Genomic DNA, 23,199 nt, shown 5'->3' on the forward strand with positions numbered 1-23,199 from the left:
CGAGAGGACTGGCTCCGCCCCGCCCCGCCCCTGGCTCCCCGGGAGGGCGGCTCAGGGGCGGGGACGGGGGCGTGGTCCCGCGGTATAAGAACGGAGGGGGCGGCGGCGCGGCGGCTCACTTGGTGCCGCTGCCTGGGGGCTGTAGAGGTCGCGCTGCTCCTGCTGGGGCCTGCCCACGCCAAGGACCTGCCTCTGTTGCCTCCTCTTCCATCGCCCAGGTGAGTCCACGATCCCCTTCTCTAAAGGTGCGGGGATGTGACGGCAGCCCCAGTGAGCCGCGAGCTCTGCTCTGGCGGGGGTCCGCCCCCCGCAAGGGGTGCTCAGGTCTTTGCCCAGCCTGGTAGGGGGCAGGCGGACCCGAGGGAGCTGCGGACAGGTGCCGAGACCCGGTGCTCCTTTCCCCTCCTGCTCCCTCGAGGACCCCCGCCCCTGACACAGCGGTCCCAGAGGGCCAGAAGAGACTCTCCGAGAGGGAACTACAGCTTTCCAGAGACCTGGGGCTTGGCAAACTCCAGCGAGCTCCTGCTCCGCGCGTCTTGCGGGCTGCGCGCTGGCTGGGCGCAGGCAGGGCGTCCGAAGAGTGTGTGATCTGAGTCTCCGCTCCTACCTGGATCAGACGACGCCCCCCGACGCCCCTGCCCCCCTTCCTGGCTTGCACTCCCTCGGGCTCGTCCCGACGCTCCCGCTGGCGCGCACACCTCCGCCGGCCCGCGGAGTGCGAATTCGAATTCGGCGGTTTCACTAGGCGCAGTTGGAGACGCAGCGGTCCGGGGCTTGGATCTGGTTGGGGAGGGGAGGGGCGCTTCCTAGGCTCATTGCCAAGTCCTGGGTTTTAAGGAGAAGGGCGGAGATCCTTAAGTTTAATGCACTCACACTCGACTGTGGACACCATGAGCAGCAAAGGGATCCAAGCCAGTGCTTGTGCGCTGCGCGTCTCTCGGAAACTTCTCGGGAATGCGGTGTCTGTGAAACCTGCTTCCTCCCCTTTTGAAAATGAAACTTGCTTACTGCGTAGGTGAAAAGCCAAGGCGTGAGGGTCGACCCGGACGGATAGCGGTGCGGCTGCCCCGGGAGGTGTCGCAGTTCGGGGACTCCCTTCGCACTGGTCGCGAGGCAGGAGGGAGCAGGGTGGGAGGCGAGTCTCAGAGGAGGGTGACTTATCTGAAGAATACAGGTTGGTAGCCTGCACACCTGAACTCAACGCCGGCGGGCGAGAAAACCAAGCAGCGCTACCTCCAAGTAAGGGCGTTCCCCTGGAGAAATGAATGCCTGGCGAGCTTCTGGAGAACCCACTGTTAGGGCTGGACCCTGCGGGAGGGATAGTGTCAGCTGCCTTCCCCTTCGCCCTTTTTTTTTGTCTGGAGGTAGGCGTTTGTAGGGCTCTAACGAGTTCCCTGGGTTAATTAAGTCGGGGCCTGCTTCCTTTTTAACATTTGTTTTCTTACGGAGATATAAAGTGCATACAAATGAAGTGCTTAAAAGCGCTTATAGTAAGAAAGCTTTTATAAATACTGTGTGCATAATTATTCGTATTGTGACAACTTGGTCTTCAGGTTACTTTGTAGGTGGGTTAGGAGAGTGAACAAGCCCAGGAAATAAAGTTAGGGTGATTAGATCCTCCCAAAGTACACTCCTGGCTGGCTCAGCTGCCCTCTGCCTGCAGGAAGGAGGGTGACCGTTGTTGGCGACAGCAACCTTTCAACGTGAGTAACTTGGCAAGGAAGTGAGGCAGGAAGTAAGTTGGGCAGCCGCAAGAGTGGTAGGAGAGCTTACCCAGAATTTTACTGTCTTAAATCCCCAAGGGTATCATTGAGGGTGTGAGACCAGCCACGTTAGGCCCTGCAGTGTTAAAGGGGGAGGGGGATGGGGAGAAAAGAATGCTGACTTTTCTCTGGGCTTTTAGGGAAACCTCTGAGCTGGGCTGCAGGGGTTCTGTCCTTTGACATTCTTGTTTGTGAAGATGGAAAATGATCTCTGGAGTCAAGCTTAGTTTATTTCAGATAACAAACTTTTTCTCTTAAGGTGTACCCATAGCTTTAGAGTACATATATTCCCAATAAAGAGTTTTGAGGAAGATTTTGGTATATTGTATATAATTGTTCAGGTAGCTATGCGGGGCGGCGCGTGGGGGGGCGGGTGTGCTCCCATAACAAAGTTTAAAAAAAAAAAAAACTCTGCCAGGAGGCCTCTAAATTGTTACCAAAACAAAGGTCCCTAATTTCATAAGCAACTTTAGTGAGCACATAGAATTAACAGCCATATTCCTTATGCTGTTTTTTCCACAATACCTACCTTGTATCCAGGGATTAAATTCATGTAACTCTGAAGGAAAGGATTTGGCTCTTGGCCTGCTTGGCAGGTTGAGCATGACTTAGTTGTGCACCTGTGGCTGTCTCTACCTGGTTTCTTCTGTTCTACTGTGAGCACAGGTAGGCACCGAAATCTCCTGAGTTCCAGAGGCCCGTCCCCACTCAGCCCTATCTCCCCATAGGGCACACATTCAGCCCACATCCTCCTGTGTTCAAGGCCAGGGCAGATCATTCACATCTTGCACTGCCGGTCAAACAACAGAATTCCTCATATTTCTGAAAGTCCAAGGAACAGCGCAGCAGTAAAGATAACTTAAAAGTGGACGGTAGTGCACGTGTTTTCACAGTACCATTAACCAGACACATTTGATAGAAAATTTAAAAACTTCATTAAAAAACTTGTTTTTACTGCTAAAGTACACAGGACCCTGTCTTCATCTTTTGTCTCCGATCAATGTTGTGTTCGTGGAATTACCTACTAAAGAATGGCAACCCAAAGGCTCTCAGTGGATGAGTTGAACCTTTTTTTTTTTTTTTTTTTTTTTTTGTATTACCGAGAGAAGTCGTGGAAGCCCAAAACTAGTTTCATGAGTTAAGCTAAACTTGTGTTTTGGGATTTCTTGGTTTCACACCTGTCTCTGCGTGTATCTGCTATTTTGTGTGCATGTGTGTGTGTTTAGGAGTTAAGGAGTAATGTGGAATGTGAGGTTACTTGGAATAAAACATTACTTGGGTTAGATAAGGTCTGTTGCTTTTTGTGTTGTCGTGGAGGTAAACAAGATACTGTAGGAAAATGCTTCTTGCCATCTTGATGTCTTGACTATAGTACAGTAAATTGGCAAAAATTGTAATATAATGAAGCAGACACCTCTGTGTTTAAAGAAATGTTCATGCGTTTAAAGCTGCTTGAGTACATTAGTACTGCTGATTTCTTGTGACGTTTTCAGGCGGTAAGATTTTATGCTTTCATTGCAGGCCTCATAAAGAAGCTTACATTTGGAATTCAAATAGTTTAGAGGAAGCATCTTTATATAGCTCAACTAGGTAAGGAAACCTTAAGAATTGTTTAAAATTAATAGATTTTGTACAGCTGGCCCCTAGAGTCTTCTAGAACTGTTTGAAAACTTCTTGGAACAACAGGAAAAAAAAATATGAAAAAAAATTGCTGATGTTAAGCAACTCTCTCCATGTAGGATGTTTTTTAGTTTCGGAGTTTGAGACTAAAGTCTTGGAGTCTTGGTCACAAAACTGCATGGAGTGTTATTTCTTGGATAACCGTGATTGAGTCAGTAAGTAGTTAAGTGCTTCCTAGGCAGTAGTTAGTGCCAGGTGCTGAGGACGCCAAGGCAATGGTGTTTGGAAATGCCTCTGGAAGAGCTCTGGATGCAAGAGGAGCTGGGCTGGCTTTATCACACAGTCGAGGCACTCCGATTTCTCTCATTAGTCTCAGCCACTGGCATATGAGCGCTGGAAAGCGGGATCTGTGCTCACTGCTGACTCCCCAGTGCCTGCTTGTAGAGCTGGCCTGGCACACAGAAGGTGTTCTGTCATTTGGATACATGTTCAGTTGGTGGGTTGCAAAGAGGGAGGTGTACTTGAAGTGGGTGTTCTCCTGGTGGACTGAGGCAGGCAGGCCAATGGCTGTGTCCTTTTAAGTAGAGGCCACAGGGGTATAGGTTTGGAGCTGAGGGGCAGTGACTAGCTAATTGACCAACAGCTGAAACTCCTCAAGCTGAGCTCCAGACCCACTCCCTTAAGCACTTCCCATCCTTCCCACCCTCCCTGACACCAGCCTCACATGGCTCACTCAGCCTTTTCTCTCTGTTCACTCAGTTGCTAGTTCTGCTGATTCTTTCTCTTTTTTATTGTTTCCCACTGTCATCACTGACCTGGTTTAGGGGCCCGTAGACAGCAACTTGATGAGGGCAGTAAGTGAGTCCACCTCCTCTGCCTCTGGCTAGTTCTATAGTCTGTGCATTTGGAACTCCATCCAAGCGCACAGGGACTGCCTGCACCTCTGGAAGCTGAGCCTCCTCTTCAAGACCGTGCCTTTCCGACTCTTTACTCTTGACCGCCCCCATGGCAGAGTCTCCCTAGCTGCCCTTCTTTGCCTCACAGAACAGATACTCATATCTGCACAAAGGAATGCTACTCCTTTCTCACCAAACGTTGAATCCAGCTTCAGGCCCTTCCCACGGGCTTCTGACTGAACTTATCCCATCTGAGGACCCGCTCATTTCATACCTCGCTTCATTAATACTTTGTTGTTGTTGTTTGTTTGTTTGTTTGAGATGGAGTCTCTGTCGCCAGGCTGGAGTGCAGTGGCACGATCTCTGCTCACTGCAACCTCTACCTCGTGGGTTCAAGCGATTCTCCTGCCTCAGCCTCCCGAGTAGCTGGGACTATAGGTGCACGCCACCACACCCAGCTAATTTTTGGTATTTTTAGTAGAGATGGGGTTTCACCATGTTGGCCGTGATGGTCTTGATCTCTTGACCTTGTGATCTGCCTGTCTCAGCCTCTCAAAGTGCTGGGATTACAGGTGTGAGCCACCACGTCCGGCCAATACTTTCTTATAGTTCTGCCTTCTACCTTCTTTTCTAGTTCTTAAATTTTATCTTTGATTGGGTAAGCACGAAGTCCCATACTGTTACCATACTTAGCCTCCTATAAAAACATTTTGAGAAGAAAATTATCCATGAACCTGCCCACACCCTCTTACATTGCCATAAGTGTCTCTCAACTTGTTTAGCCCTTACGAAGATAGAAGAGGTAATCCTCCACCTTGCCTGGCTGCCTGCCCCTGATCCCCAAACACACTCTATCCATCACTGCCCTCTGCTCGTCGTAGTTAGAGATGGGCATTAGGATCTCCACAGCTAGCCAGTGCTGTATGGACTTGGGCAGTTTCAATTGCCGTTCCTGTGGAATAACTGCAGCGCAGCAGTAGCAGAAAGAGGACTGATCCAGAAGCAGAGATGACGCATACTCATCGAGTGCCTGATACGTGTCTAGAGGCTTGCTTACAGCTAGCTCAGCTAGAGCTAGCACTGCTGCTATCTCCTGTGCCCAGGCTGTTTGTCATCTTTTTTACCTCCTCTGCTTCTGAGGCTGACTTTAGCTGTGGGGAGACCTGGGCTCTGGTCCTGGCAGAGCCTTTACCTCTTCAGCCTTCAGCTTCTTCATTATAATAAGAACAATAAATTAGATCAGTGCTTTCCAGTAAAAATATGAGAGACACTATTAACTTCCTAGTAGTCACATTAAAGAGTAGAAGTAGGTGAAATTTGGCCAGGGGCAGTGACTCACACCTGTCATCTCAGGACTTTGGGAGGCTGAGGCAGGTGATCCCTTGAGTCCAGGAGTTCAAGACCAGCCTGTATGACACAGCAAGACCCTATCTATATAAAAAAAAAAATTTTTTTTTAATTAGCTGAGTGTGGTGACCACATGCCTGTGGTCCCAGCTACTCAGGAGGCAGAGGCAGGAGAATTGCTTGAGCCCAGGAGGTCAAGGCTGCAGTGAGCTGTGATCGAACCACTGCACTCCAGCCTTGGCAATAGGGTGAGACCCTGTGTCCAAGAAAAGTGAAATTCATTTTAGTAAGTGTATTTAATCTACCATATCAAATTTCATCATTTCAGTATGTAGTCAATATAAAAAATGTAAATGAGACAGTTTACATTCCTGTTATCATATCCTTGATATCCGGTGTGTGTTTTTGCGCTTATAGCGGTGCCTACTGTATTGGGCAGCATAAGTCTAGACCATCAGCAAAAATGTTTCACTCTCAAGTTCTGATTCTGCATGTGTGGGAGGCAAGAGTTAACAACCCAAAGTTATGGAAGGAGTGTATGAAGCAGGATATAAGCTCCACAGGGCCAAGGATCTTTGTCTCTTTCTTCCCAGGGTATCACAAGCTCCTGGAGCAGTGCTCAAAACACAGTAGGCATGCACATTTTTGAAAGAGTGAAAGGAAAGTCGGTTATGCTAACTTACTGACATTCATTCACCCTGTGCGTCAGACTTGACACTAAAACACGTGATGTTGGATTCCTAGCCCAGTGTCCATTCTCTTGTTTTTTATAGTTTCTTAGAGAATAATAATAAGGCAATAGAATTTCAAGGAACTGCTGATAAAATCTTCTGAGACTGGCAGGGGACCAGGACTCAGTTTATCAACAATTAAATTTTATCAACAATTAAAATTTGAGTGAAATTGCAAGAGGAAATAACATTCGAGTCAAAGGTGTTTGAGCTGTCTAGTGACAGCACATTAATTACTTGATAAATGCTAAACATGGGCTGCTGCTGTGCGCAGTACCTGGAGGCCTGGAACCTGCAACTTGAATGCCATCTCCTAAGGGAAGGACCCGTGCAAAACCCAAACCTGGACGGAACTGTGCACGTCATTAGCATCTGCTCTGAAATGGAGGTCAGCTCACACTTAAAGACACGTGTGAACGGGGTATGTTTATGGTGTAACGTATGATAAGGGTGGCATTTGAGAAACTTAGAGTTGCTTGTCCCTTTCCTGATAAGGCCCAGCCAGGGAAGCTGCTAGTGATTAGACAGGACTTTTAACTGACTGAGGTCTTCCTTTTGGACAACTGTTTAAAGCTGTAGGCTGGAGAGTTAGATGGTAAAGTAGCCCGTGAAAGCAGCCTTTGATGAAACCCCGAGGGACGCTGTTAGCTCTTAAACCCTGTGGATTGCGTGTAAACTGAGTCATTCTTAGAGTAAGCAGTCTCCTCCGTAGGAATCATCTCATTTTTCTCAAGTCTAGGCAATCTCTAGAACAGAAAGGCAGGCTGTCTTTGGGGAGCTCTTTAAATGAATTCAGACCAGTAACACCTTTGATTTAGAAAGAAGCAGTTGATGGTGGGAAGGTGGTTACCAAGTAGCAACAAGGATTATTTCCATTTCAAGTTGTGTGTGTAGCACTTCATGCTGACACCTTGGAAAAAAATCAAAGCTTTTATGCCCAGCTTCCATCTAAAGATGTCTGTGTTCTGACCTTGTTAATATTTCCATTTGCAACCACGTCAGAGTATTCCTTTCAACACTTGAACTTGTGTGGCATCCCCTGTTGTAATATCTGGGCCAGTGTTTTGATTCTGTTTGCTATTTTGCGGCCACAGCGTTGGTTCTTCCAGCGTTATCTCTCCAGCCACACTTGCTTAAGCATCCTATTTGCAAAGGTGGGAAAGAGCTTTCCGTTTGGAGTTGTCATTGGTGGGTGTCTGTGGACGGAGCCCAGTGATAACCATTCAGACTGTGTATTGGCTTCTCACTTCTCAGTGAGAAGTGAGAATTTATGGAGGCCCCTTAGACAGCCGAGATCACAGCCTGGTTCTATGGCCTGCCTGGGTTTCAGTCCAGGGCTGCTTTCCACAGCTCATGTGGGAATCTAACCAAATTTTTTGACTCTAGTAAACATCATTGGTAAATGGCTGGAGGACGATGATAACCTTGAGAAAACAGAATGAGACTCTGGCTGGATGTGATGGAGCTGAGAGCGAGAAAAGACCAATTGTGGGGTTTGTTGTGTCACTGACTTAGAAATGTTTTCTCTGGGCACAGCTTTGTGGCCTGCGGCAGTTATTTCTTTGAACTCAGGTAGAATGTGTTGCGGGCATTTAAGTGGGCAACTGTAAAAATAATGTCTTGGAAAAATAGTGAGCGTAGGATATATTTTATTGGCCTTTTAAAAAGTAAAGCATTATTTTATCTGGTTTTATTGCTTCAGGCCATTCATACTCTAAGGTCCTTTTCCATGTACATGAAACACTCTAGTGTCTGTTATCTGTAACTTTCATGTGTTTGGGGCTGTGGAGGAGTCTCCAGAATGTGGCCCCCTCCCTTACTGGGGGGTCAGGCCCTAGGGAGGAGCTGGCAGACAAAAGGCTTCCTCAGACTGCCTCCAAACCCTTCCTAGATAACTTCTGGCCTTCGTCCCCCAAGGAATTCAAGGAGTAAGGGAGGATTATTTTCTTCAGAAGGCCATATCCATGTTGACCCTGGTTTTTCTCCTTTCTGCCCAATTATCTGCTGCTGCACATGCCAAGCAAAATGACCAAGGTCCTTGGTCATTCAAAAATCCTGGCTCTTTTCTTATGGGTGAAAGAATCTCGAGGGTCAAACTACATGCGGGTGGGGGAAGTGACAGTGTCCGCTCTCAGGTTCAGCATTCATGAGGTCCTGTGTAGGTTCCAGACTTTCTGCTTTCAGTTTTGTTCCAGCTCTCCTTCCTGGGCTGGCCCTTTAAGTCCTGGTCACTTTCTGCAAATTTATCAACCATTTCTCTGTAGCTCCAGTTGGGTTATTGGCGTCTTTGATCTGAGAAGGTTACCATCTTGACTGCAGCTAGTGTCCTGTTCTGTTGCTTCATCAGCCTATCAACACTCTGATCTCCCAGCCATCAGAGCGAGTCTCAGTAGTTGTTCCTTTATTCCACGAGCAAAGCCGCATGCCTTTGTTTTCTGGATCAGGATCAGCCCATTCCTGATAATCTCCCTCCTGTGCCATCAATTTTTCCTCTTGTTACTAGTTCAGCAAGGCGATTGTCCCAGCACCTTCCACTCTTGGGTTCTCTCTCTCTTCTGGACTTGGTTTCTCTAAAACCACTGCTCTGCAACGTAGCCAGCATCTTGGAGTGCCCTGGGAAGTTAGGATCCTAAGCCTTCCTCTCCCAGCCATTGTTCCTTTAAAACAAATAGTAGCATAACGATTAGCGTTTCTACACTTAATCACTTTCAGTTCTGGTGGCTCCAACCTGGAGTTTCTGTGCTAACAGTTGTTAGATACTTCAGTTCTAAATGCTTCTCCGTTGCTTTCAGAATTTGCCATGTGGCCTTACCTCACTCAGGTGGCCTTAGTGGTCTAGCCAAACTTCTTTTCTAGAATCTTATTTTAAAAAAATCTTTATACCTTCCTTCCTTTTCTTTCTACTTATTGTCATTTCCTTCCTCTGACCACCTAAGCGCAACCAGCTCTTCTTCAAGCTCCCTGCCCCACCAAAGCTATCCACCTTTTCGGAAGACTCTTAAATTCCTTTTCTGCTACTCACCAGCAGTGCATCCTTGGACAGTTTACAATTTGCACATCCTCTGTGTTCTCCAGTTTTCCCATCTGTAAGTGGGGAGTAGGGGAATGGTATCTTTTATAGGGTTGTTATAGGAATCAAATGATTGATCCAGATAGAGCCGTGAAAGCACTGTTTTACTGCCTATTTGTGATGTTGTAAAATAGTTTGGTGGCTCATTAGGGTACCCGGCTAAACATCTAGTCACATTTGGCGTCCCCTGGCCGTGGCTGTGGCTGCCGCTATATGAAGAGCCCTTGGAGGGCTCTGCATGTATTAGCACCTGCCAGAGAAAAGGATGTGGGCAGAACTAGACGTTTATATTATGAAACAATTGATGTGCTCCCCTACTGAGAAGTGGGATTTCCCACACACTGTGGCAATATATTATCTTCCTTGGTGTCTCTGGCCAGGTTGGGGGAGCACCTCTAAGCCACCTGGCATCTTTTGCTTAACTGGAATCTGCACAAAAGGAGAGAGTAAAGACTGACTCCAGCTTTTTGTTATCTTCAGTGCGTATGGTGGGGATGGGGCAATGGAAAGATTAGGTGTCATGGTTACACAGTAAACAGAAGGTTGCTCTGTCCTTTTTTGTTAGGACCAATAACGTCTGTTTTAGAAAAGATCACTTCAGTGGCTTTGAGAACTGGTGATCCCAGTGCACATGTGGGTTGTGACATGTGCTTGTCACTCTGTGTCCACCTCCCATCCACCATGGCAGACCTTGAGCTTGGTGGGAGGGAGTCACCAATTCCCAGACTAACTAGTCTTGCAGTTGAGAACCTGGGGTCAATTCACTTAATCTTTTCTGAACCTTATTACTTAATTTGTGAAAAAGGGACAGTTGTAGCTTCCTTAGAGTGCCTATGAGGATTAGATGGGAATTGATGTGAAGTGGCTCATACTGAGTACTATTTCATTTGCTTTGACACACACCTCTACACCCTTCATTTCACAAGTGACTAAGAAATAGTCTCAGAGTTGTGGTTCTCATTCACTCTTGCTAAGGGAAGAAGTGGGATAGGATAGTATGAAGTATATTGCCACCACTTTTACTTCTGCTTAAATTCTCCAGGTTTTCATATATAATGGAATGGTCTCTTTTTGTCTAAAGCGTCCTCTTGTACACGGCGGAGCGCTTTGTGTGGAAGATGTGTGGGAAGAGCCACAGGTGCGCACGGGTCCCCTGTTGGCCAGGAGCCAGGGCCCACAGGTGTCTTTGTTCTGTGTACACACTTCTCTTGGAGTCTGCCACCAGGCTTGGTCCATTGCCCAAGATTCCAGCTGTTACCCTGGTTTAGAAAGTTTTACTGGGAAAAACCACACATTTGAGGTAACATCCAGAAACTGTGAAAGAGAATTTGTCACCAAAGGAATGCTGAAATGTGTTTGATTTTCTTTTGTATTCATAAACCCTCAGGAGGGTCAGAAGAAGGTAATGCTTAGTCGCCTCTGGACTGCTGAAAGCCCTCAACAGCTGAGAGCCTTAGTTCAAGCCTGAGCATTTTCCTGAAATTTTCTAGACAATCATTTCTATAGCTTTCATGTTAAAGATCACAGACCTAGACTTAAGATATATGCAGTCCTTAACTTGATAGATGTATGTCTCCACACATACCAAGAACCTTGTGGACAGTTTCTATGTCTAATGCCAGGCACAAAATAAGAATTAGTGTTGCTTTGACCAAAGACCTGCGTGCAAATGTTATAAATGCTCACAGTTACCTCCCCTCCAGCTTGTGCACCTGCCTCTCCTGCTCGCCCACCTTGGGTTCCTCACACTTTCATCGTATTTCTGCAGTTCACTGTCTAGTCCAGAGATCTAGATAAGCTATGAAGCAGGACTAGAAATAGCTTTTTCTCCCCCCTCTATTTAATGCTCAAAGGTAGGTTTTCAGACCAATCTGTGTTGAGCAGCTCTATCCTGAGCAATGGGAAATGATTAGACATCAAACTTTTTCTCAGGGACCTTGGTTTAACCTTCTGGCCTAGTTTGTCTTTTCGTTTTTTTGCTGCTGTCTCTGCAAACCTCCCCCCCCCACCCCCTTCAGTATGTGTATTCTACCTTTACTGCAGTCAGATAACAGAAGAAAAGGGAGTTCAAAGTACCTGAGATAGTTGGTCATCTTGAATTGTCAAAAACAAAACCTGAATTCTCAAATCTGTAGGAACAAATTATGGTTTCCACCTTTCCCCATTTCTACTGTGCAAATACAATTAATCTGTTTCTCAAACAGTAAAAGGGAAATCAAACACTATAGTTTGAATTTACTAGGCTTCAAATTAATTTGTTCTCTATTTTGTTAATTCTGCTAACTAGAATTTGCCTTTAACCAGGGCCTTTCATGAATTGGGAATGTGTGTTCCACGTGATTCTTTTATGTGGGGATTATATCAGTGTTGATTTAACGTGGTTAATTAAAACTAAAAACTGTTGGACTAAGCACTGATGTGTTATCTAAACACTGAGGGCCTATGACTTGGATTTATTCTAGTAATACCAGTGTTTGTCTAAGTAACTTAAAAATGTACTTTTGGTATTTGAAATTGTTTGGATGAGTGAGGGACAATGAAGAATCCCTTTCTAATAGGCACAAATGATTTATTTTATGCTCTTCTAATGAGCTAAGCACTCAGCCTAAATTTGTGTCTCCAGTGGCTTAAACTCCTCTCTGTGTAAATCATGGTAAATTGAGAAAGTGAAAAACTCCACCATGGACTTGGCATTCATCATGTCCCACACTGTGCTTTTATACAGACTTTCTGCCCCAGAATTTAACTCCAGTATTCATATATGTATGAGAAGAAGTTGGCATGGAAGATGCTAACCATGGGCATAATGTATTTCTGAAAAAAGTGTTTGTTAAAGTTTTTGCAACTGTAGCCAGTAACCAACTTAACAGTATCACAAGGGTAGCTCCATGTTTGAAATGAGAAATAGCAATTCTGTGAAACTGAAAAAAAAAAAAAATTTCTTTTGGTTAACAAACATTGAATGAGATGAGAGGAGATGGCTTTGCATGATTTAGAGAGATTGAGGGTTTTTTAAATGAGCATCTTTTAAAAGGGATGAGTAGAAACTTGACAGAAAGGCATTCTAGAGAAAAAAGTCTCTCTTCCCCTCTTCATCCCCTTATCTGTAGAGATCAACATTTATGTCTTGGAGATGAAGCCTCCAAGTGTATTTAATTTTGGCACATGGATGTGGGAATGCGGAATGTAGAGGGGAGGAGGGGAGGAAAACGGGAACTGAAGAAGTTAAATAAGGCAACAGATGAATAGAAAGCTCCTAAGGGAGAAGCTTTAGGACATGGATCATAAGCTTTTAATTTTTCTTCAACTAATACATACATAGATTCCAAATTCAAAGGGTACAAAACAAGTTTTCTTCTTCTAACTTTGAATCTACTTCTCCCAAACTAGAGGAAGTATTTGGTACCGGCGATAACTACTACCTGTGTATGTTTCCAGAGACTTTATATGCATGCGTAAGCATAGACTTTAACAGTTTTGCTATTAACTTGTTTTTCTATTAATGAGTCTTGATGAGCATTTCACAGTCATACAGAAAGAACAGCCATCTTGAATTGTCATCTTGAATTGTCAAAAACAAACCCTGAATACTTAAATCTGTAGGAACAACTGCATGCATTTCTATGTTGTTTTGTAAACACATCAGATCATTTAGCCATCTTCTATTGGTGAATACTTATAGCTTTATAAATAATTCTCCAATGAATATTTTGTGTATACTTGCAAATATACCGAGGATAAAATTCAAAGTAGAAGTAGAATCCCTATGTCAAAGAGTATATCTTCTTAAAATTAAGTGTCTTATGTCCAGAGACAGCCCACAAGCAGTATACTAGTCTGATTCCCACACATCAGACTTACTGATCTTCGCCCACTTGATAGATAAAAATGATACGTTGAGGTTTTAATCTGCCTGTCTCTTAAATAAGGTTTTGACTCTATTATGTGTTTGAGATGTAGTTTGTGTCTTTTGTGTCTTATCTGTTGGGGTTCTTCTGGTATTTCTGATTTGTTGAAGCTCCTTATTCATTAAGGAAATGAGTACTTTGCCTAATGTTACAAATATTTTTCCGACTTTTGCCTTCTGACTTTATGGTGTTTTTGAATTATATAGTCAAATATAGCCATTTTGAGGCTTTTAGGTTTTACGTGACTTATAAAAAAAAAAAAAAACTACCCACTGTGTGTAAGTATATATAAACGCATTTCCACCTCAGTACTCTTAGAGTTTCATGCTTTTACATTCAGTCTTTGATCTGTCCAATCTAGATCTTAGTTTGGCATGAAATAGGGAACCCCTTTTATTTTTTTTCTTTTTGATAATTTAGATAACCATCCAGATGTTTTTCTTCACTTTACTATTCTAAAATACCTCCTTTAATTATATACTAAATCCCTTTACATATCTGATTTTATTTCTAGATTTAAAAAATTTTGTTCCATTGATTTGTCTTTTTGGGCCAATTAACATGCCATTTCAATTATTGTGGTTTTGTGATATCTGTTACAGGCTAGTATGTATCATTCCTATTTTTCACAATATTTTCTGGCTATTTCTGCCTCTCCTACCATATGAACCTTACAAATTCTGTCTAAAACAAATTCTAACTTTGAGTCTACTAGAAGTTCACATACTTTAAAATATATGAAAATTCTCAACCCGGTGTACTTCCCCCCACCAAAAAAAAAGGTTCATAGTTTCCAGACTATCACCAGTCTCAGATGTCCCTCCTCTAATGTTCAGAACCACAGTTCTAGCATAGGCGTAGTCCTGACTTTAATCCTACAAGTCATCTTTTTGAACAACTCCTTAAAAAAAAGACTTGAGTCAGAATGTATTCCTACAGTTATTCTCCTCTGTAACATTATTGAGGTTCTGGCTGGAGATTTAAAAAAAATTGTTGCTTGTGTCTCAAGTACTGATTGCATTACAGCCTCTGGTTGCCGTGTGACTTCTCCTGCCTGTGTCATAAAGATGAGCCTTAAAAGCATAACAGGTGATTGACAGTAGCAAGTGAGTTGTATTTCTTTAGGTAGACCAACATATCTGAAATCTATAAAACCCATGCCACCAAATCATAGTTTAGCTGTGGTCACAGTAAAGCCAGTACCATAACTTTCTGTAATTATTTGAACTTAATTGTGTAGCTCAGGGTTCCCCACCCCCCAGACCACGGGGCAGTACCAGTCCATGGCCTGTTAGGAACTGGGCAGCACAGCAGGAGATGAGTGGCAGGTGAGCGAGCATTACCACCGCAGTTCTGCCTCCTGTCAGATCAGCAGATGCTCATGGGAGTGTGAACCCTAGTATGAACTGAGCATGTGAGGGATCTAGGTTGTGCCCACCTAATGAGACTCTAATGCCTGACGATCCGAGGGTGAAACAGGAACAGGTTCATGCTGCAAGTCTCAACCCCCCCTGCCATGTCCATGAAAAAGTTGTCTTCCACAAAACTGGTCCCTGATACCAAAAAGGTTGGGGACAACTGGTGTGGCACATACAGTGGACACAAATGTACTGTGTGCTAATCATGGGAGACCACAAAGAACTGCTAAGTGTTTAAAGGATATGGCAAAAAGAGAAATCTACTATCTCAAATCTGCCTTGAAGCCAAATACCAGTCACAGTAAACATTATTCATCACAGATTTTGCTCGGGATCCATAACCTAGGAGTGCTTTGTAAGATGATCTAGATAGCCTAGGACTTTTTAATGCTGTTCAGAGATACTTTGTCTTCCCCTCCACGAGTACTCTGTAGCAAGCAATAGAGCACTCATCCCCAGACAGGTCCTGCAGATCCTGCTGTGATCACATACTCAGCCCACTGCTTTCTGCCTCTTGGCCCCAACCAAGAGCTCATGTTCTCTTTGTTGGCTTGTGTCCCCTCTCTATAAGTGAACTCTGTGGCCTTCCTGTTCACCCCAACCAGGGACACCCTTTCTTCTACTTTTATATTACATTTTATTTCTACTCCTAGAGTTGTCTGTACCACACACTGCCTCATATTGATACCTCATATTTTCACTACCTTCTTGATGGAAGAGCCTGAAGAGCTCATCTTCATGTACCTAGCAATGCCCTGACAACCAAGTAACAATCATAGGGGATCCCTGGAACTGGTGCAAGGCCAGAAACCCATGTTGGAACCCTAGGAGAATGCATGCCGATGTGTATTCAGACACAGCAGCTTCCAAACAATGAAACTGCAGAAGTCATTGGGATGGGTTTTGTGTGTGTCTAGCAAGTCAGAAAGGCGGAGGGGGTGGGAAAACTGTTCACAGTGAAATCTGAGGACAGCACCTTGACTCTTTGTTTTGGGTTTTACATCCATCTAGCAAATATTCAACTTGTGGCTCTACAGGCACCTTGACATTTTAATATATGACTATTTGCTTGTATATATTAGGATTTCCGGGGATCTGTTGTGTTTTATTTTTTGATAAGTATAACGTAGCTGAAAATTACTTGGGAAATTTTGTGGTCCTAGCAGATGAAGTGGTGTTCTTCTCCTAGTACTCAGTGCCAGCTTTATTCTCCTCGGTTAGCTTTAAGGTACTATTTTTTTTTTTCCAAGTCCACTTAAAGGTACACACTGCCCTGAGGAAGTTGGCTGTGTCCTGTGTCAGGCATCCTTCCTAGGAAGAGCGGTTCCGCCACATAGGTGAGCTAACCTTTTGTTGACTAGAAATTTCATCATAAAAACAACTCCTTGCTTCTTCCCTAGATGGTAAGTACTTGTTAGGACAGACTTCTCCTGTAAATGAAAGGGACATGAGAATTTTGCTAAAGGAACATGCTTTATTCCAGTAGAAGGGGTTGGACTCCCACTTATTGGTGAGATGGTAGCCCAGAGTTGAGAATCCATCTACTTGTGGAGTGAAGGAAGTCGTGTGTGTGTGTGTGTGTGTGTGTGTGTGTGTGTGTGTATTGTATATTCTGTGTGTGAGTGTTGTAGCCTAGGTGTCAAACAGGTCGAGATGTGGTTAGGGAGCCAGAAAGCTGGAGAAGTAACTAATTCTTCTGCGGTCCTATATGGTTTGCTAACATTCTGTTTTCAGCACATTCGAAACACACTATGTCTCAGCACACTCCACCCTCACCCAGAAAAAACAAGCAAAACAACAAAACCCCAAACAAAACAAAACTATGAAGTAATCTAAAGTAATACGGAATGAGTTTGTGTGTTTTTGTCCTTCACTGCGGAGTCACTGTTTTTTACATATTTAACTCATGGAGTCCTCACAGCAACACTGAGCAGTAAGTGCTGTTTATCACCATTTTATAGGAAGATGTTCAGAGAATAAATAATGACTTCATTGAGCGGCTTTGCCATGTAGAAGCGAATCCTAACTCTGTTTCTCACCCCTCACTTTCAGTTTCCCCAGCCAGAACATCCCCCAAAGATGGCAGAGGAGAGCAGCTGTACCAGGGACTGCATGTCCTTCAGCGTGCTCAACTGGGATCAGGTTAGCCGGCTGCACGAGGTCCTAACTGAGGTTGTACCTATCCACGGACGAGGCAACTTTCCAACCTTGGAGATAACTCTGAAGGACATTGTCCAGACCGTCCGCAGTCGGCTGGAAGAGGCAGGCATCAAAGTGCAGGACGTCCGGCTGAACGGCTCTGCAGCTGGCCACGTTTTGGTCAAAGACAATGGCTTGGGCTGCAAAGACCTGGACCTAATCTTCCATGTGGCTCTTCCAACAGAAGCAGAATTTCAGCTGGTTAGAGATGTGGTTCTGTGTTCCCTTCTGAACTTCCTGCCAGAGGGTGTGAACAAGCTCAAAATCAGTCCAGTCACTCTGAAGGAGGCATACGTGCAGAAGCTAGTGAAGGTTTGCACGGACACTGACCGCTGGAGCCTGATCTCCCTCTCCAACAAGAATGGGAAGAACGTGGAGCTGAAGTTTGTCGACTCCATTCGGCGTCAGTTTGAGTTCAGTGTGGACTCTTTCCAAATCATCCTGGATTCTTTGCTTTTCTTCTATGACTGTTCTAATAACCCCATCTCTGAGCACTTCCACCCCACCGTGATTGGGGAGAGCATGTACGGGGACTTTGAGGAAGCTTTTGACCATCTGCAGAACAGACTGATTGCCACCAAGAACCCAGAAGAAATCAGAGGCGGGGGGCTTCTCAAGTACAGCAACCTTCTCGTACGGGACTTCAGGCCCACGGACCAGGAAGAAATCAAAACTCTAGAGCGCTACATGTGCTCCAGATTCTTCATCGACTTCCCGGACATCCTTGAACAGCAGAGGAAGTTGGAGACCTACCTTCAAAACCACTTTGCTGAAGAAGAGAGAAGCAAGTACGACTACCTCATGATCCTTCGCAGGGTGGTGAACGAGAGCACCGTGTGTCTCATGGGGCATGAACGCAGGCAGACCCTGAACCTCATCTCCCTCCTGGCCTTGCGTGTGCTGGCGGAACAAAACATCATCCCCAATGCAACCAATGTCACCTGTTACTACCAGCCGGCTCCTTATGTCAGTGATGGCAACTTCAGCAACTACTACGTTGCCCATCCTCCAGTTACCTACAGCCAGCCTTACCCTACCTGGCTGCCCTGTAACTAACCTTGAGACCTGAGGGTTTCCACAATGGCAACCCCAATAGGGCTAGGGCTCTCAGGTAGGGGAGCCTCCTTCTAGATGTAGGTGTTTGGCTTTTAAAGGGGAACTCAGCTCTGATTCTGCTTTTTTTTTTTCTTTGTGTACCCATTGGAATGGGTCTACAGTGTATCATGAGCCAACCCTAAAAGGACCCATATTACAGTGCCACGTTGGAAAATGCTACAGGAAGCATGACCTAGCCACATCTTTCCAAGATAGACACTAACATGTCACGTCCCAACGTTAGCATGTGGGGATTGAGCTCTGTGCAGTAATCGACATTGGGAGAATTTGGGCAGCGCGTGAGAAGTGCTAAGCTACTTGTTTTCTCACTTGAGCCTGAGTAGGCTGCGTTGGCCCTCACTTGGGATTCTCAGCAGTTACGTGAAAGTTGTGCTGATAATCTCGTCTCTTGTATCAATTTTTAGTCAGGCAGAAAATGGTAAACACGAGGGTGCTCTTGTGACTTAATTTTTGTTCAAGGGACTGAATTGCTTATGTTTATTCCCTGTCAGCAGAGCGGAGAATGTCATTCATCAATAAACCAAAGCCAATAGCTGGAGAATTGAGATCTGGTTGAAAGTGGTTTATGGTTTACATGCTGTACTATCCTGAGGAATTGCGAGATATTGCTGAGGAAAAAAAAAAATGACCTTTTCTTGAAATGTAACTTGAAAACAAAATAAAATGTAGAGCATAATGTTTAATTAGAATTGTGGTGGTGGTAGTGGAAGGGGATGATTGTAAATAGGAAACATGAATGTTCATTTTTTTCTTTAAAGAATTCTTATTAAATGACTCCCTGCCTTTTTTTTTTTTTTTTCTTTTTTCCTCATCAGCTCTTTCATGGCTGGCTTTTGTTTTATTCTTCCTAAGACTAAGGATTGTGCTGAGTCCAGAGTCATTGTGGTAACTGACATGAGGGTCTTCCCATGTTTTAATTGGAAACCCATTTTGGTCACATTCCAAGTATGACACAGCTGTTCTTCTGGAGTACTTTGACTATTTTTTGTTTTTGTTCTTTTGTTTTTTTTTTTCAAAATAGTAACTTCCTTCTCCAGGTGTGTTTGACAGCAACTCAATTCAGGAATTTCAGTAGAACTGAGTGACCTGTGGAACTGCTTTAGAATCTAACCTGCTGTCTTCGTGCTGTGTGTGAAGGGGAAGGTAGGGGGTTAGCATTAAGTTTGGCCTTGTGTGCATTGGAGCTACCAAGGCACTTTGAAATCATTCCAGTATATTTGGGAAGAATTGAGTGAATGAGAATGCTCTTCCTTATTCTGGTAGATTTGACTTGTTTATATTCCGCACTTTAGAAGGAAAACAGTGTTAATCTCTAGTCGAAAGAAAGCTTAGTAAATGAGAGAGTTCTAGGCTACTGTGGCTTTTTCCAGTAGATTTAGATGAGGTTATGTGTTTTGAAATGTTTTGTGGGGTCCCTTAGCATTACTTTAGGGCAGAGACACTCAATATTGCCAGCCAGCTTGGGTTCTAAAGTGATTTAATCCAATTCATGCTCCTGAATTTTTTTTTTTCCCCTTCCTTTGGCTATAAAAACCTAAAGCCCGGAGTGATTGTTTTCTCCTTGCTTTAAGCAATGAAGTTATCCTAATGCAAAAGAGCTTAGTAGAAAATGAGTGGTTTACCTTTTTCTAAAAGTATATTTTCAAGTTTATTCTGGAATGTGATATCTTGGTCCTCTTAAAAGCAGATCAGACATGACTGAAACTCAAGGCTTAGCTGGTATCTATGTTGTGCTGCATTAGGTGACTAGAAGCTGCTTCTTAGTGTAATCAGCTCCTGTTTTGCTGCGAGCCTTAGTTATATTTGAATTCAGCGGCTTTGAGTCAAGGCCGGTTCTAATTGAGGGGACCCAGGGTGCTTCAGTGTTAAGAGTGGGGCGATGAAGAGTGAACCCCGATGAAGAATGATCCCAACTTGAAAACTATCTGGTCATTCATGACCTTAAAAAGCTGCCATTGTGGTCAAATGGCATGTGTTTGCACAAAAATGACAGATGTGTTTCACCAAAGCTTTGAAATGTGATGAAGCCGCCAACAGAAGCACTTGCCTAACAGAAATCAGTATTTCTTCTACCTAGAAGGTTTGGGGACCAGAGTAATGAGGCACCAGATGGAGATAAGATCTGCATCAAGTAATTATATTTCCAGTTTGTCCTTGGGGTTCTTTCTGCTTTTTTTTTTTCCCTGTCTGGTGATAGTCCTCTTCTGAGGATGAAAGGAGGCACAGAAGTTGCAAGAAAGACCCAGTCCCCAGTCTTTGCCACCATTGCACCATGGTAGCCTCAGAGTCCCTTCACCTGACCTTTTTAGTCAGCTCAGATCTTTTTGTAGTTTGAGAATAGACGTGTTCAAGAGCTATCAGGGTTAAAAGCTTCACTGACCAAAGCTGTACTTTTAAAACACAACCCCTGGGCTAGTGATGTCTCCACTTGCTCTATGAGCCTTTTGCCAGCCTCAGAATAGGCGAGGTAACCTTGAATTTCAGGTCCCTGGAAATTCTAGCTGAAACCTGCCTTTCCTAATGCTCACACAAGCACCAGGTACCCTGAACTTATACTGAGTCCAGTGGTTCCTATTTTGTGTGTGTGTGTATGTGTGTGTGTGTTGAGTAACATGAAACTTGGCAGTAGCAGAGGGCACTGAAGTTCACATGCAAGTTCTGATCTAAATTTAAGCAGTCTCTTGTTTGTTTCGGGACTCTGATTTGACTGTTTTCTGATGGTTTCGGCATGTCTGCAGCCTGTTCTCCTAGCCTGCTGCTTAGAGTCAGGTTGAGCATCAGTGAGATGAAGACAGTACCTTTTCCTCTCACATTGGCAGAATGGCACGCACTGGATGCCTGACCTTGAGCTCTAGTCTCCCAGTTAAATCTTACCTTGGCAGTAACACACTATTCCTCATTCAATAATTTCAATGCTGAAACTGAACTCTATTACTAATGCCTTCCAGTCAGAGTTCCTGATGGGATGCCTATGGGATGTGCTATGGCCCACACCTGTGGGAACTGGCAGATGGGGTGAGTTGGGTAAGGAGGATGATGCTTAGTTCCTGATAGATGCTACAGATGTAGTTTGGCATTTCAGTTTTTTCCAGTTTGATTTTTCACTGGGGTTTGAGTCACAGCGAGCTGTGTATGAACTTGTGTTTTGTGGTGACACATTAATAATCAAATTGCTAAAGCCCTGAATCTGCTTATTCTTCAGCTTCACCTCTCCACTAACCCCTCACCCTTATGGTACGTTAGGATTTTAACTAGTACTGCTTTGTTGACTTTGGGAAACGGTGCCACTCAAAAGCAGCTTCCTAACTTTAGGAATAACTCCTTTGTAGTTTACTTTCTGGTACTGGTTGGTGCCTTGTATTGGGATACAGCTATATTCTTAGCTCAGATGTCCTCTTTTAGAGAGCAAAGTAGTTATCCAATGGTGAGAAGAGACCCTGATACTCATGGAGGCCATTCCTACCTGCATGTTGGACCAGGGCTCTGTGTCAGGGGAAATTCTGGGTGGATTCTGTAACAATCCAGTTTCCAAGGTTAGATTCACATCTCTAATCCTGCAGAGACTAGAATTTCACAACTCACTTTGGAACATACTCGAATTCAACCAGTTAAAATCAGAGGACCAAGTCGTGGGGCTGGGGGGCGATGTTGAGGAGAGGTATTTTTAAAGATCTGGCAACTTTTCAGGATTATTTGTTGAGAACTCTAAGGTGAAGATCAGGAAAGAAAAGACTGTGTGTGTGTGTGTGTGTGTGTAGTTCAAGTGCCTAAATCTTGTTTACCTATCACTTTTTAAAAAATAATTGAAGTGTAAGCTAAATAAAATGCTTGGAGTTTTGCCTGGGCTTAGTGAGAGTTGGTGCAAATTCTCGTGTGTGTGCATAGGAAGGTGAGATGACCATCTACTAAAGAGGAAGTAGCTAAATACAGATCTGTGGGTGTTTTTAAAAAAAACTCAACCTATCTGGTATTTTATTTTAATGGATAAAATGTAATTTTCCTAAGGTAGCAACTTATTTCCAAATTAATATAGATGAAAAATAGATACCCATTAGACTAAATTGAAAGCTTTTTGTTCTATATTTGCATAGCCTTTGAAATATTAATTTCTTAGCAGTGCCTAGGAGGTCTGGGGTTTCCTCTTTGGTAGTAGTCACTAACCTTACTTGATGCAGATAAAATCACTTGTCAATGCCAAATGTGTTAGAACTTGATAAAGCTTTGAGTTTGAGAAATAAAAGTATATTTAAAATTTAAATAAAACTTGTCATTTATGCTCATTGATTTGTTTCTCCTCAGTGATGAATTTATTTTACGTTTCAGGAAACATATTGAATAGAGATAGGAAGCTGTCAACATCAGCCTTGGATACTTCTCTGAAGGACAGATGCTTTCTTTGGGGGGAGGGTTGTGTGGTTACCTTGGAGACCACAAATCCCTTAATATTTGGGCTCTTTTTCAAGGAGCCCAGCTAACATAAACTAGTCTTGGTTGTTGACCACAGCCTTCCAGCTAATACCCACGGCAGGTGGAGTCTTGCAGTCCGCCTTTGCTGGCACCTTGTTTAATTCAGTCCCCTTAGCTTCTAGCCCACTTCAACAACAGCAAAGAAAACAACTTCAGCCTGTAAACAACAACGACTGTAGCTTCTTCACATTTTTAAAGAAGTATAGAAGTGAACAAGTGATACTTGGAGTGATTGATCGATATTTGAAGGGTATAAAGAGATGCTGTAGACTTTGGGTTAGCAACCTTCCTCCTCATTCCTTTGATGTAATTCACAACCACCCCTGCCCACCCCAAGTCCTGCCCCTTCCGTGGCCTCCCTTGTGTGGAATTTCTTTGAACTCCTATGGCATTCTCCTAATTGTCCTCATTAAACTTATCTATTTGGTTGTGTAAAATCCTTCATCCCCTTGCCTCCACCTGTCCCTGCTCCTCCTCAAACCTTTCAGCCTAGGATGCACATGCTCTGGAGTCTGGTATGAGTCCTTTGGCATGTTTACTCAGTAAGTAACCCTTGCTCCTCTTAAGCCCTGACTGCCAGCTCACACTATCCATGTTGCCTCTTCACTCCTCCCTTCATTCTGCCCATCCACATCCGTGATGTCAGTGACCTCTTTAGCTTTATG

The 23,199-nt window shown here is 44.1% G+C and overlaps 1 protein-coding gene across 2 annotated transcripts; it reads left to right on the forward strand.

Moving 5' to 3' along the window:
* TENT5C (terminal nucleotidyltransferase 5C) lies at window positions 1-22,325 on the forward strand. 2 transcript variants are annotated; one of them, XM_017869828.1, is made up of 3 exons: window positions 126-218; window positions 16,003-16,089; window positions 16,805-22,325. In XM_017869828.1, exon 3 carries the CDS (start codon window positions 16,832-16,834, stop codon window positions 18,005-18,007), a length of 1,176 nt encoding a protein of 391 aa, XP_017725317.1. In that variant the 5' UTR covers window positions 126-218; window positions 16,003-16,089; window positions 16,805-16,831; the 3' UTR covers window positions 18,008-22,325. The 2 variants fall into 2 exon arrangements, with proteins under 2 accessions (XP_017725316.1, XP_017725317.1); XM_017869827.1 differs by lacking the exon at window positions 16,003-16,089 and having other exon boundaries at window positions 1-218.
* Window positions 22,326-23,199: the final 874 nt, after the last annotated feature.

Source organism: Rhinopithecus bieti, unplaced genomic scaffold, assembly GCF_001698545.2.
Source record: "Rhinopithecus bieti isolate Rb0 unplaced genomic scaffold, ASM169854v2 scaffold_3040, whole genome shotgun sequence".
Lineage (NCBI taxonomy): Eukaryota > Metazoa > Chordata > Mammalia > Primates > Cercopithecidae > Rhinopithecus > Rhinopithecus bieti.

What these genes read in the sequence shown, in the direction of transcription:
- TENT5C (XM_017869827.1), top strand. Translation starts at nt 16,832, where the DNA reads ATGGCAGAGGAGAGCAGCTGTACCAGGGACTGCATGTCCTTCAGCGTG.